Here is a 15,357-nt window from a genome sequence, read left to right as displayed (position 1 = left end):
ACGTACAGTTTAACTATGTGTAGTTTATTGTATGTCAATTATACTTCAATAAAGCTGTTTAAAAACACCAAGTAGTTAACATCTGTAGAGATAGGTTTATATGTGTATGACAAGCTGGCATGAGGTCACAGAGTATACAAACCCATCTCCCTACACACACAGGCAGACAGACAGGCAGACAGACAGAAACAGGTACCCACACTAATAAAACACCTGTAGAGACTAGGGATAATGCTCTCGAGTTTTCAGGCCATATTCTTTATCCCCTGCATCTCTGCACGTTATGTACTGCCCTATATATCCCTGAGGATCGGTAATAGAACCTTTTGACTTTATTTTCACTTCAACAGGTTTGTGTAAAATCTAAAGCCTTGAGTGCACAAGATTCCAGACAGAGTTGTGGGGTGGAGAATGGAGAAGGACCTACTGTATAGCAGTAGGGAGAAGGGACAGGGGTTAGATGCTAACCCACCACCCAGCAGGTGAGAGGTGCCACTTAACCTTTCAGCTTCTGGAAGCTGAACTTTGTAATGAGCTGTCACTGTATTTATCACCTAACAATTACTGCAATTGGATAAGGTGTGAAAAAACCTGGAAAACATTACGTGTCAATGACCTTAGTATCTTCGATGAAGCTGTCTATGGTGGGGTCCCAGATGTAATTGAAAATCAGCATGTAGCCTGTCAAAATGGTTTAGGTGCTTTCCATCCCTTCATTCTGTGGACTGTTTCTGGCTTACAATATGGCAATTGTTTTGTCAGACCACTAGACAGTCATATTATTAGAACATCTTGATCTTGACTTTATCTATGTTTCAGTCAAAATTGCACGAGGCTGGTTCAGCTGCAGTTCCAGAAGAGTGTAGAGTGAGCCTGAGCTGTTGCTGGGTAACATTACTGCCTGCCCAGGTGCACCCCGTGAGGTGATGTTTACCTTGACGTATATACCATGGTCTAAGGTCAGTTAGGTTCATAAAACTGATTTTGTTGGCATGCTCAAGGTGGAACTGGCTCACAGCATCAGATATAGTTAGAGTAATTTAAAATAATAAATACAACTGGCAAGTAGATCAGAAAGTTTTGAGGCAGCTCTGTCAGTAGGCTCACTACATGAGGGGCCAAATTATAACAGGGTTGCTTGGTGTCCACAGAATCATTAAAAAAAAAGGCTCTTAGTTGGTCTTAGGATGTTACTGTCAATGGTTTGAGGCACTTTTGCCCACAATAGGGATGGTTTCATCAAGAGAACCACAATGCTTTGGTCAACACTGCCAAGACTGTGTCTTCCCTAGATGCTTCACGGTGATGGGCTCTGCCATCCAGAGGGCTTCTGTGACACTCTGACACTTTATCCAAACAGGCAAGATGCAGCCAATTAGTTTTCTACTCATTAACTTAAAATCACGTGTACATCCTCCTCATTACTGTACCCCAGGATCTGTGGGGCTGAAGTTTGAGATGCTCCCATACACTTCTATTTTATATATAGTTGGATAGTTTCTTGGCTTACTTGCACAGCTGGCTAATTATATCCTCCTGTTTTTGCCAGTTTGTATGCATTTTATCCATGCATTTTACTAGTTTCACTCTGAAAGCGACCTTATTTCCAAGTTCCTTGAAGACACCTAACTAGCCTGCCTCCACCTTTCCTGCTCCACACACTGACCACTGATTTGAGTTCAAGCTTTGCCAACAAACCCAATCCCCTCACTGTCTTAATAAGATGGCCATGATATTTCCCCAACTCACAAGAATAATTTTTTTTAAAGAAGGGGAGCAGTGAGCATGGAAAATAGAGAACGAGGGACTTCCCTGGTGGCTCAGTGGTTAAGAATCCGCCTGCCAATGCAGGGGACATGGGTTCGAGCCCTGGTCCAGGAACATCCCACATGCTGCAGAGAAACTAACCCCGTGTGCCACAGCTACTGAGCCCGTGTGCTGCAACTATTGAACCCCACATGCCTAGAGGCCGTGCTCCACAGCAAGAGAAGCCACTGCAATGAGAAGCCTGAGCACTGCAACGAAGAGTAGCCCCCGCTCGCCACAACTAGAGAAAGCCTGTGTGCAGCAAAGGAGACCCAATGCAGCCAAAAAAAAAAAAAGAAAATAGAGAATGAGGTAGAAAGATCGTAAAATAAAGGCGCATGTAATTAAATTTTGTACTATTTTTAGTATCTGATCTGTAAACCTGGAAATGTGATTGTATTTTGGCTAAAGTAATATAATTGGCACTGCCATAAATCTAATTCTTATTATTATTGTTACTTGATTTTATGTGATAATGTTTAGAGTAAATCAGCACCATAATTTCCAGCCAAGTGGCAGCTATTATTTTTATTTCTTTTCCCTCCCTTGCTCTTATGGTGGTGGAGGGGAGACCTCAGAATGTTAAATAGTTTGACTAAGATTCTTAGAGAAACTAAGAGAACTAATCTGTAGCCTTTAACTCCTCAGTGTCAGATCTCCAGATGAGAATGTTAAAATTCAGGCAAAAATATCCAGATACAGAACCTGTGTGAAGGTAAAGTCAGAATTTTTAAAAACAGTTATATAACTAACTGAGTGTTCCATAGACATGCAGATGGTCAGAGGTGTGGCCAAGGTTTACCCAGATTTCCACACGGGAGTTCTTTCCACGAGTGAAGCACTGCTCTCCAGACAACTTTCAGAACCTGACAAGGAGACCAGCCTTCCCTGGGCCCACTTTCTCATTCTTCTCCAGGTGTTTTTTTTGGAAGACTCTGTGTCTTCTCATGTTCGATTTCAACCGTGAGGAGGACATCAAGGGGTCTTTTCCTCAAGACAATGTGATGGTTGTAAACCAGGCTGGCACCATACAGAATTTCTCTTCCTATAAACTCTGTCTCCACCCTTAAGTTCTCTTGACAGAATCAAGCACAAAACACAAGCCCTAATAAGTGACTTTGGCCTCCGAATAAAGCATTACATGGTATTCTGCTTCTATTTTTCTTGACTTTCCGCAAAGTAATTTTATATCCCTAAGGAGCCAAGAGGCATTTCCTGTAATTAGGGTTGGGACTGGCACTTGCTCCCTGAAACATCATCTGTCCAGCTCTCAGACTGAGGGGACTGTGCTGGAATTGTGGGCTCAGAGCAGGATGGTCATAGTCTTCCTCACCCTGGAGTCCTGGATAGAAGGTTCTAGAAACAATGCTCCAGCTGTATCTTGAGATTTTATGAGCCCCCCCCCGTTTTTTTTTTTGGCGATACGCGGGCCTCTCACTGCTGTGGCCTCTCCCGTTGCGGAGCACAGGCTCCGGACACACAGGCTCCGCGGCCATGGCTCACGGGCCCAGCCACTCCGCGGCATGTGGGATCCTCCCGGACCGGGGCACGAACCCATGTCCCCTGCATCAGCAGGCGGACTCTCAACCACTGCGCCACCAGGGAAGCCCTATGAGCCCTTTTATACATTAATTGGAAGCAACAGGAATGGGTAGGAGGCCTTTTGGCCAGCACTGAACTGAGCTGTCACTGATTAGCTGTGTGTAGCTTATGTTCTCTGGGTCTTTGTTGCCTCAACTTAAAAAACACTTGAAAGGATTGAAAGCAAGGGGCATTTAAGGACTCTCTGAGGCAAACGCTACTATCATCTTTGCACTTCTTAGTTCTCAGCCTTCTTTGGGCCAGTAGCATGCTGGTAGAAGCAATTTACTCCACTTTCCTGGCCTGCTCCTTAAAAGGTCCCACACCATCTCTCTTCTTATCTATGCTGCTGGAAGGGAGAGACCCTGAGATGTTGGGGCCACATGGTAGAAAACCCAGAATCCTGAGGAGAGCTGCCCAAGAAAGCCACGGACTATCACAGGAGTGAGGGCTGAACTGTATTGTGCTAAACCACCAAAATTATAGGGTTTACTTGTTACGGCAGCTCACTGCAACACGACGCTGACTAGTGTGTTCTTCCAGCCCTGTTGTGTCTCAGGAATGGCAAGTATAGGACAGAGGCAGAAAGAGATGTGAACACGGGAAGGAAGCACTAGATGTAAACCAACTGTTTGCCTGGATGTCATTGTCAAGGATGCTTCTCTCAAAGAGCCAGCGAAAAGACAGACAGGGCTGTGGATAATACTTAAAGCATAGGGGATGCATGGTTCTTTATGGTGTAACGGCGACTCTGTGTGTGTTGCAAGGCCCTGGTCAAACCCGGAGAAATATTTTTAAAAAGAGAATAAAGGACAATTGTGGGAAAATGACGACAGAAACCTCTTTCATTAATAAGAGAACTCAGAATAGGTCTAAGGACAAAAAGCTCACTGATTCCCACACTCGTGATGTTTGTGTGGAGATGGTGAATATAGAGTCACCTCTTCTTAGTGATTGTGATATTTTTGTTGTGTTCTTCTAGAATTTTTTTTTTTTTGTCATATGGAAAGTGATTGGGTCTGGGTGGCTACTGATCATTTGGGGAAAACAGACTGTTCTTTCCATGTTCTTAGTTTAATCTCTTTTCAGAATGGATTCCCACAGATAGCGTTTTCATCTTGACTTATTTTTACTGAGCGAAAGTACCATCTTCAAGAAACCCCCAAAGCTTCATATTTTCGAATAAATGGGGCCTCTCCGTGGGAAAAGAAAGCCACAGAAGACAGTGGGAAACCACGTGGCCCCGTGTTAAATCAGGGGAAACGTCTGGTAGGGATAAGAAAGCTGGTCCAAGCTCAGGGGTCACTTTCTGTGTTCCGGCTCCTGTTTACTTTCTGGACCTAAGTCAGGTGTCTCTTTGACAGTGTAATTTCTGCAGTGCCTCTGGGCTTTGTGATCCATAATCAAACACAGTAAACCTTCAACAATCCCATCCAGGGGAGCTCAATTTGACTTGATTTAGATGAGAAAGTTAAATCTCTGTCCAGGCATGCTTCTTTGCAGGCACAGCGACTCTTACACCTGCAGGACACTTCATCTTGGAATATGCTTCCCATTTTCCAGACAAGCTCATGGGATCTGCATCCCCCAATAAAATTCCTGTCTGCACTAAATTGCCTTATAGTAGTGATTTATACCTCAATAAAACTACATCTTGAAAAGGAGAATTGGTTTGATTGTATAACTGACATAATTTATGCATGTTTTCGTTTTGGAATAGACTTGGTATTTATGCAAGGGGGAGAGGTCTTTGTGATGTGATGTGTATTTCCACATTGACAGAACTGGTGACAGTCAGGACAGCGGAAAGAAGTATCCTCAGGCACCTTTAGATCACACCAGAATTTGAGAAACATCCTCCTTCAAGTTAGGAGATCAAACCTCTCTTTCTGGCTTGTAATCAGTTACCACCCACTAACTATCTGCTGAAAGAAAGGGAAGGGAGCAATGCTTTTTGGATGACTTCTTTGTATGAAGCCTTATGCTACATGCTCTAAGTATATATTTTTTATTTAAATCTTTCAACAGTCTAACAAAGTTGGCATTATTATCCTCATTTTGCAGAGGAGAAATCGGAGGTTGAGAGAGGGTAAGAAATGTTAGTAAACAGTGGGGCAGAGATTTGAACCCAGATCTTTCTGGCTCCAAAGAGCATCCATCCTTTTCCCACTAAGCCACTCACTCACTCACCATCCTGCTCGGCTTTCTCTACGTGTCCAGAATTAGGCTCAGTGTTTTAGGGCTCAGAATAGGTCACCTTTTCACCTACTGAGAGACATAATGAGAAATTTCTTAAGAAGATGACGGTAAATTCTTCCATGCACTTAGGGAACTTCTGTTCACGTGTATGGCTGTGGACACTGCAGTGCACTGACCAGAAGCCCCACTTGAGACCGAGCAATCATTCTGTCAATGTCTGAAGACTCGGCCACTGGCAGCTCTCAACCGAGCCCTCCTGAGACCATCCTCAACCGAAGACAGCCTCTCAGGCAGGTCATGCCTCCTCCCTGGGGCAGCCCACATCCTGTGACTAGTCCACCGCCTTGCCTTGGTTCCAGACCACTCTGAAGGGCCCCCCCAGAGGGTCTGTGTGATGAACTGGGGCCTCTACTGTGACGGCACTGTGGTCCAGCTCTCCCTCTGCTTAATCCTGCTTCCTTTGCTGCTCGTATGTATTCCTGAGAGCACTCCCTGTAACCCCCTAAACACCAGACTCCATCTTTCCAGAGTTTGCTTCTCTGAGAACTCGACCCTTGAGGTTGTTAAATCAAATCTGCCCTGTGGATAAATAATGCTTATGCTTAGTCAGTTAATGGGCTCACGTCCCCCTCCAAATTCATAGGTTGAAGTCCCAACTCCCCGTATCTCAGAATGGGACTGTGTCTGGAGATGAGGTCTTTAAAGAGGTGATTCAGTTAAATGAGGTCATTAGAGTGGATGCTACTCCAGTAAGACTGGTGTCCTTATAGAAGAGGTCAGGACACAGGCACACACAGAGGGGAGACCGTGTGAGGACACGGGGAGAAGACAGCCAACTACCAGCCAAGCAGCGAGGCCTGAGAAGAAACCACACCTGCTGACAGCTTGACCCTGGACTTTCTGCCTTCAGAACGGCGAGAACATACAGTTCTGTTGCATCCCCTGGGCTGCGGAACTCTGTAATGGCAGCCCCAGCAGACTAATCAAGGCAGATGTCGAGGCACTTCTTCATTTCAGTCCCTATTCTTCCATCTTTGCTCTCAAGAAACACCCAGAAATCTGAACAGGTTAAACGGTCTTTTAGATGCAAGGAGGTAAGGTAATAAGTCTCAGTAGACAGTTTTCATATTCTCTAAAATATGTCGAAATAATCATATTTTTAAAGCGGTGTAAAAGGAGTAGGTGAACGACCGCATTTCGTTGCATTTCCCTTTTGAGGACGGTCATCACAAGCCTATAGGTCCTCCGTGTGACACCTGTGTTGGGCCTGGAGTGAACTTATATTTCATGGGAAAAGGATACCATTTTCAAGTTCCGTCAGTCGGCACTTTTCTGGCCCTCTGTGAAGCAAGAGGTCAGCGTGGCTTTTCTTCTTTAGGTACACCCTAACAGACCATGTCCAACGGCCAGCTTCCTGCCTTCGTACAGAGGGGAACGGTAAGGAATGCCAAAGAAAAAGCTTTGCAGTTTAAGGCATTTTTCTTTCAGTTTTTCCGAGCCAGCCTTTGTATCTTCCCCAGCAGTGCGTCGGGGAACGTTTAACTACCAGCTTTCTAAACATGAATCAAAAAGAAGCTGCAGATTCCTGTGGTGTAAACACCCCCATTATGGCTGGGGTCAGGCTACCGAGGTGGGAGGGCACAGTGGGTCTGCGGGCCAGACCAGCTGCCTTCACACGTGCCGATTCCCGCTGTACGGCGGAAGAAGGTCGTCCGCTGGTGACCCTCAGCTGGCCCTCCAGGTGGCCCTCCAGGTGGGGCCTGTGCTCTCCACTTTCTCCTCAGGGCTTGACATTTTCATGGTTACCTAGGGGCTTACTGTTATTTGCGGAGCTTTTTTGTAAGGGGCTTTCTTTTAAGAGTATCTATGAATGTAGCACAGGTTTCCCCAAACGATGTTTCTGGCCATGCACTCACGGTGTCTCCGTTGCTTCTCCTAGAACCAGAAAACTGAAGCCCGAGGGGGCTCAGGAGAACAGCCACGTCAGCCTAAGTTCGACTCTTAAAGGCCCATTCTCTCTCCAGGCCTTCCCTTACTCTCTGCTTCTCCCATCTTCCCCCTCTACGGTTTCCTTTAGCTGCAGAGACTTGTTTGTCTTCTCTGCTCTGGAGCTCCAGGTCTCATTGGAGGGCTTGGTATGTGCAAAACACAACTTTTAAGCTATTTACATACTTCATCACCAAAACATCCCCTCAAGGTAGGTGCTATTCTCACCCCCACTTTATAGATGAAGAAACTGAGGCACAGAGAGGTTAAGTAACCTGTTCAAGGTCCTCCTACTGTCAGTGGCAGGGCTGGGATTCAAAGCTGGCAGTATGGCTTCACAGCCATATGTTTAACCAGCACACTGCCCCGCAAAGAGCAGGAGGAATATAGCCTTAGGAAGCACTGACAACTGGGAATAAATGCTCCTTTTTAATAGGAGATACTAGCAATTGTCAAATAGTTACATTCTACGTAGTCTAGTACACAGTTACATGGAAGTGTGTGTGTGCATGGAATATTTAAATAAAGTTCAGTAAGGAGGGAAAAACTATGCAGAAGTGATGGAATTAATGATCTTAGAGGACCCTTGGACTCTGAACATAGATAATTCCAAAGCAAATTGAGGATTCCAGGTGGTAGCACTGTCCAGTTTTCAGGTCTAGGGCACCAAAAGTTGAGAAGCAACATGTATTTGAAATACCACGGAGCTAATATTCACTGCAGCGACTCAAATGAAATGAAATACTGGCTTGCTTTAGAGAATGCTATCTCCCCTCCCTCTCTCTCCCTCTCTCTCTCCCTCTTCCTTCCTTCCTTCCTCTCTCCCTCCCTCCCTCCTTCCTTCCTTCCTTCTTTCCTTCCTCTGCTTTTGTCTCAGTTTAGTAAAACTGGTTGAGTAGGTATAAAAAAATGAGAAGAGGTGATTTTTGTTTCACTCTCCATTAAGAAGTTAATATTCACACTGAATGACCTGAGGAATCACAAATAAATGTAATCTGCTCCAGTTTGAATTCATACTTTGGTTTGGTTGAAGCCTCAAAATGTCCAATTCTGTGACAGATTTTTGTCATAGAATCCTAAGACTAGGAGGAATTTTTAAGGGATCATTACTTTAAAACACTACAGTGATATGACAATCTTACTGGTTTTTAAAGGCTTCCAGGAAAATCCTTTTATTACTTACCAAAATGTTTTAAGAAAACATTTGTCCTTTTGCTTAACTTACAGCCTTTCTCTGTAAATGAAATAGGGCCCGGTTTGGATTGACGGGGCTGCCTGGTGCTTTCTGATTTATGTTGATGGTTAGTTCTCCACGTGACACACACAACGGATTACAGATCTCAACACATAAGGGAATTAACTTTCTTTCTGTCGAGCACAAGTTACTTTATGTGCACTTTCTCATTTCATCCTCAAGACAATCCTTCTATCACCATTTTATAAATTTGAAAACAGAGATTCAAAAGCCTCCAGTAAGTGGCTCACACTCACATAGCAGTGAGGCTAAAGCCAGTTCTGTCCCCAAGGTCACCGCGCGAGGCCCCGCGGCCCGTCTCCAATAGAAGGCAATTAATAGGTGCAATTACACATCACTTCTCCTACTTAGCTTCCATGAAACCTTTAGGAAGCCTTGGTCCGATAGGAGAGTTGACTCTTTTAACCCTAACCTCCACCCCAGGCCAAGGTGGTTTTCTTGGGGAATGGCTGAGCGGAAAAGGAATGGTTCAGAGATGACTGGCAGACAGAGAAAGGAGGCACCAGAGAACTGGCTAATCGGTAACCTAGGTGATCAGCTTCTGGAAGTTCAGAACTGTAACCTCCAGACTTGGGCACTAGTTATACTAGCTGGAATATTCTACCTCTATCCCACAAGACTGCTTCCCCTGAGATTTCTGAATGGAACAGGATTTCCCGTGGGCATCAGCATACCCATGTAAAAAGATTCACTTAACAGAGCAAAATGTGGTGGCCTAAAATCAACCTTTCAATTTCAAGTGTTAGCTGCAGTCCTGGGTGGGAGAGGAATGCCATTTGCATTACTGTTTCAAAGGAATTTGTCTGAGTTGAGTTGGACGCACACGAAATGCCTGGTTTTTCCATCACTACTCACCCTTGCCCACATTTTCCCAGGTGCTTCTGTCTGTTAAGCCAAGGAATGTTGGAGCTCTGGGTCTTGAAAAGGACAATTCCAGTGTTTTAGTCGGCTGAGCAAGTTCTCCGTTCTCATAACTCTGCTTAAAGAATACACGATGTTCTCAGGCCAGTGTATGACATTAAGGAATTCACAGCTTCTTGAGCCTGAAAAGAGAAGTTAAAAACAGTGGGTAGGGACTTCCCTGGTGGTGCAGTGGTTAAGAATCCACCTGCCAATGCAGGGGACACGAGTTTGAACCCTGGTCCAGGAAGATCCCACATGCTGCAGGGCAACTAAGCCCGTGCGCCACAACTACTGAGCCTGCGCTCTAGAACCCACGAGCCACAACTACTGAAGCCCGGGCGCCTAGAGCCTGTGCTCCACAACAAGAGAAGCCACCGCAATGAGAAGCCCGCGCACCACAGAGCAGCCTCCACTCGCCGCAACTAGAGAAAGCCCACACGCAGCAATGAAGACCCAATGCAGCCTGTAAACAAAACAAAAACAAAAACAAAAACAAAAAACAAAAAACAGTGGGTAAACTCTGGCAGAGGCTGAGATGCTTTTCCTCACTTAAGGGTGGCATCATAGCAGCTGGAAAAGCCAAGTCTATATTCATGGAATCCATCAGTTATTCATGCAGTCAAGGATAACATTTATGGAGCTCATACTATGCATTAGCTGGAACTTTGAAGATGCATAAAGTATGGTCCCGTCCTCAAGGAGCCCACAGTCTAGGAAGGCACACCCAACAGTATAGTCCTGTAAAATGTTGCAGCAACTCTGGCAGAATACTGAATGGGTCTGGTGAAGGCACGAAGGAGGGAGAAGGTAAACTTTGGGTGGAGTCTTAAGTGATGGGTAGATGTTTGTCGGGTGTTTCTTACTGGGGCAAAATGGTAGAAATGAGTGATCCTTCATTGTCTGTAATCTACAACTTTAGTCCTGCTGTTGATTTAACTTGTGTTTCTACCCCTCTACCCCACTACCTCATCCTCCTCCTTTAAACTAATCTAATATGTTGCTACTTTGATCATCTTGAAGCCACCAAATGTGCCTGGCTCCACTTCTCAGCAGCCGTTTGTGAAGGTCCCTGGAGCCATATGCTTTGCTTGTTTCCCCAAAATGAGGAAAACTGGTACTTTGGCAATGTGGCCTTTAAACAGCTTAGATGCAAAGCTCAGAAATTAGATTTTTTGGGGAAAAAAAATTGCCTGGGCTTTGGGTTGGTTAGTACTGGCCAGTTTTTCACTTCCCCTTCATCATCTCTCAGCCATAAGGTTCAGTTTTGGGATGAGGTGTGTGTGTGTGTATCTTCATGGACCATAGTTGAAATATATATTCTTAGAAAAACCCTGATCCTTAAACCATGTGGGGCACTTGGAAATCTTTTTGAGAATCAGAAATCTGAATCTTTGTAAAAAGAAAATGTTTTTCCTATCAGGAATGAAAAAATAAAAACGAAATGAATGTTTTAAAATGTGGAGCTGAGGGCTTCCCTGGTGGCGCAGTGGTTGAGAGTCCGCCTGCCGATGCAGGGGACACGGGTTCGTGCCCCGGTCCGGGAAGATCCCACATGCCACAGAGCGGCTGGGCCCGTGAGCCATGGCCACTGAGCCTGCGCGTCCGGAGCCTGTGCTTCGCAACGGGAGAGGCCACAACATTGAGAGGCCCGCGTACTTCAAAAAAAAAAAAAAAAAAAAATGTGGAGCTGAAAAATAAGGGTTGCGTCTAGGACATAGTAGAAGCTCAGCAAACTGTGTAATTAACCCATCCAGCTGCCTTGATGGAGAGAAGTCTTCCTAGAACTGCTTTCCAAACAGAGGATAATTGGGAGTTGGTCTTCTTTCACTTCTGCTAGGATAGGAACAGCCTCCTATAATTTCGGTTTGATAAACACAGTATCTGTAATCTTGTTTAAGAGGGAGGAGAAGGAATTTCCCTTCTGCAAGGCACTTGCAGTGGCAGGAGGACACGGGCCATGACTCATGGTTCTCCCTAAATCTTTCCATGTCACTCAAGGATCTCAGTCTGGACAGTGGAGAGAATGAGCAGTGAGAGTTACTGTGTTTCCAGCATCTGCCCATTTCCCCCTTAGGTCTTCACACCTTGAGGCATTTTAACGGCCCAAGGTGTCTGAGCTTAAATGCAACCACTCTGAGCTGATCTGTCTGTGGGGATCCCATAAACTGCAGCACCAGGAATAGAGTATATAGAAATTTCATTAATTCTTTATTGTGAAATATAACACACATACAGAAAGCTGTATAAAACAAATGTAGAGCTTAATAAATTATTGTAGCTGTAAATCCCCCTAGGTCAAGATATAGAGTACTGCCAGGACCCCAGAAGTTTTCCAGTGCCTCTCCTAATACAGTCCTCTTTTTCCTTTAAAAGTGGTATTGCCCTTCAGAACTCTAATGGAAAACTGATGAATTCATAAAAGTGCTAACAAAAGATCAAGAAGAAAAAAAAATTAATTACATGGGACTGAGTGAACTGATGAGGATGGTGATAATTTTTGTGACTTTCTGTTTGAATAAAAAAAAAAATCCCACAAGGACTCAAAGGCAAAAAATATACAAATCAATTTTCACTGCAAAGTAAAGGAGCTGTTACAGTGGAGGATCACTGGACTGAATGTCAATATTTCGACATAGTGTGAGTGTGTTTCATGTTTGGTAATTGCAATTATTGTTGCTTTTGTTGTGGTCATCCATTTACAATGCTTGTGTCAGTTTATTTATCTCTTGTAAAAATAAAATACAGGGGGCTTCCCTGGTGGCGCAGTGGTTGAGAATCTGCCTGCCAGGGGACATGGGTTGGAGCCCTGGTCTGGGAAGATCCCACATGCCGCGGAGCAACTAGGCCCGTGAGCCACAACTACTGAGCCTGCGCATTTGGAGCCCGTGCTCCACAACAAGAGAGGCCGCGACAGTGAGAGGCCCGCACACTGCGATGAAGAGTGGCCCCCACTCGCCGCAACTAGAGAAAGCCCTCGCACAGAAACAAAGACCCAACACAGCCAAAAATAAATAAATAAATAAAATTTAAAAAGTAAAATAAAATAAAAATAAAATAAAATACAGTGTGTGTGTGTGTTAAAGAAAAAAAAAGAATATGTCTGCCACTGCAGGGGACACGGGTTTGAGCCCTGGTCCGGGAAGATCCCACATGCTGCAGAACAACTAAGCCCGTGTGCCACAACTACTGAGCCGGCACTCTAGAGCCCGCGAGCCACAACTACTGAAGTCCATGCATCTAGAGCCTGTGCTCCACAATAAGAGAAGCCACCACGAGAACCTGCGCACCGCAAAGAAGAGTAGCCCCCGCCCACCGCAACTAGAGGAAGCCCGCATGTAGCAACGAAGACCCAACACAGCCAAAAATAAAAAAATAAATAAATACATTTATTAACAACAACAAAAAAAGTGGTACTGCCCTAAGCCGTACACAGGGGCTCTCTGCTGGGCCTGTGCTTCGGGGCTTCAGTTCTCCTCCAGCAGTGCCCCTTTCCAAAGGGACAGGGGCGTCTGTGAGGTCAAGAGGCCATGTCCACTTGGAACCCATGTCTCCCTTTCCAGACAAGGCACCAAGCACGGGGGCATTGGAATTCCATGTCCAAATGATTCCAGGCCCACTCCCAGGTCTTCCTCAGTTCCACCTTCCTGATGGGTGGCCCAGGGGCAGATATTTGTAGGATGCTGTGAAAGAAAGTTAGGGAGTACACAGGCTTGAGCACAAGGCCCTTTGAGGTATGGGATGGAGCAGGGGTGGGAGGAGAGGATGGCCCGAGGGTCTGGGGGCTGGCTCTTCTTTTGTCACGCGTTCCAGCAAGAAGCTTTAAGCCATCCAAGAATTCTCAGGTCCAACCTGGTCTTCCAGGTTGCAATGAAGATACATTTGTCAAGGTAGGAGGATAGGACATCTGTTATTTAATAGCCTATTAGTTTAATTTACAACTTTTAAATATTTAGGGCTATGGTATGCAGTTCTCCATTTAAGCCCCACAGATGTTAGCGGTAAGCCTGTCTAGAGGCAACTATCCTGACTGTGATGGTAATCCCTCCTTGCTTTTCTTTATACTTTACCCACTGAAGTCTGCATTCCTATATATTAGTCACTCTTCCCTGTTTTTGAACTCTGAATAGACAGATCATACAGTATGTATTTACGTTGGCTTCTTCCACTTGGCATTATGTTCGTGAAATTCATCAACGCTGTTGCCTATAGCTGTAGCTTGTCAATTTCATGGCTGTATAGTGTTCTATTGTATGGCTATCCTTCCATTTTAATGCTGATGGACAACTGAGTTGTCTCCAGTATTAGACCATTATGAACAATTCATGCTATGCAGATCTTTATCTATTTCTGTTGTTCATATACCTAGGAATGGAACTGTTGGATGATGGATATGCATATCTTCAATTTTAATGGAAAATACCAAAATTTCCAAAGTGGTTGCACCAATTTATAGTCTTAGCAGCAGGGTATGAGAGTTTCCATTGCTCCTGACAAAGTTTGGTACTGGTTTTTAGTTTTAATCATTCTGTACTAGGAGTATTTTCAGTATGCCACTAAAAAGTTTCTTTCCCTACCCCCCAGTTATTTCGTATTGGAAGATACTAAAGTGATTCTAGTAAGTTGGAGTTCTGAGTTGACTGCTAATAATGTCAGTAGGTGTATATTAAGAGAAGATCTGTGGCCTTGGAAGATTCACAGTCATAAGATCCAAATAAACAGGGTTGGCTCATATAGCATTAAAAATAACACAGAGATTAGCAAACTGATGTAGGGTTGAACCAACACACCACATATGCAGCTGGTGTCGACCTCATCCTTTCATAGGGATATGTGTGTCCCCAGAGTGTGCTCTGACCCTTGTGGCTAGGTACAAATTTCTGAATTGCCCAGCTTGGGCCAGTCAGGACCACCTTAGAGGAGGAAGATCAGCTGAGGAGGCCATTGGTCACAGCTCACTAGCATGCTACATCTGGCAGCATCTGTCCCTCCAGGAGGCAGCAATGATCATGTGCTCTGGTCAACAGCAAGCAAGGGGCATGTGCAAGGCTCGTCTGCAGAAACAGGCACAGCCTGCTCACTGCCTACTTCCTTCTCTACCTACCTGGGCCCCTGAGCTTTCTCACTTCACCCTCCTCTTGCTAACATCCTCAGCCTCCTTTCCCCTTTGTCCTTTTAATGCACCCTCCTGGGCAAAGCCCAGCTCTGGATCAACTCAACTGTTTACTTTCTCTACATCAGTCTCCCAGCTGTTGAGCATTGCTGGAAAAACCTCACACCCTGCAGATGGTGCCACTATAAACTTTGGTCACTAACACCATCTGGACCTTTGTTACTGTCAGGCAGCCCTTCTCTGTTCCCCTGGTCAGCTCACCTCCCATTCTCTCATTTTTCTAATACAATGATAACAGATCCTCTTCTGTAATGATGTACTGGGTGCCTACTCAAAACAAAGTTGGCTATTGTCCACTATACACAGGGCTATTTCAAACTTTCCCCACCCTCCTCAAGTCTCTGGTTCTATTTCCTGCCCATCTACTGAGCCCCAACCCCAAACTCCACTGTCAGTCTCAATAGGCAGGCTCTCCTGCTTCACGAAGAAAGTGGGGCCATTTGAAGCAACTCCCTTG

The 15,357-nt window shown here is 45.0% G+C and overlaps 1 protein-coding gene across 1 annotated transcript in view; it reads right to left on the bottom strand.

Moving 5' to 3' along the window:
• Positions 1 to 15,357, bottom strand: part of NEDD9 (neural precursor cell expressed, developmentally down-regulated 9) — a 297,774-nt gene that overhangs the window by 107,527 nt on the left and 174,890 nt on the right. Inside the window, exon 6 of the mRNA XM_082638858.1 lies at positions 9,683 to 9,870. Coding sequence (XP_082494984.1) covers positions 9,683 to 9,694 — 12 coding nt within the window. The 5' untranslated portion in view covers positions 9,695 to 9,870. The remainder of the gene's footprint in view (positions 1 to 9,682; positions 9,871 to 15,357) is intronic.

The sequence above is a fragment of the Mesoplodon mirus genome, assembly GCF_964341445.2.
Source record: "Mesoplodon mirus genome assembly, chromosome: 12".
Lineage (NCBI taxonomy): Eukaryota > Metazoa > Chordata > Mammalia > Artiodactyla > Ziphiidae > Mesoplodon > Mesoplodon mirus.
The sequence above is the reverse complement of the archived record's forward strand: the minus strand, read 5'-3'. Positions and strand labels throughout refer to the sequence as shown.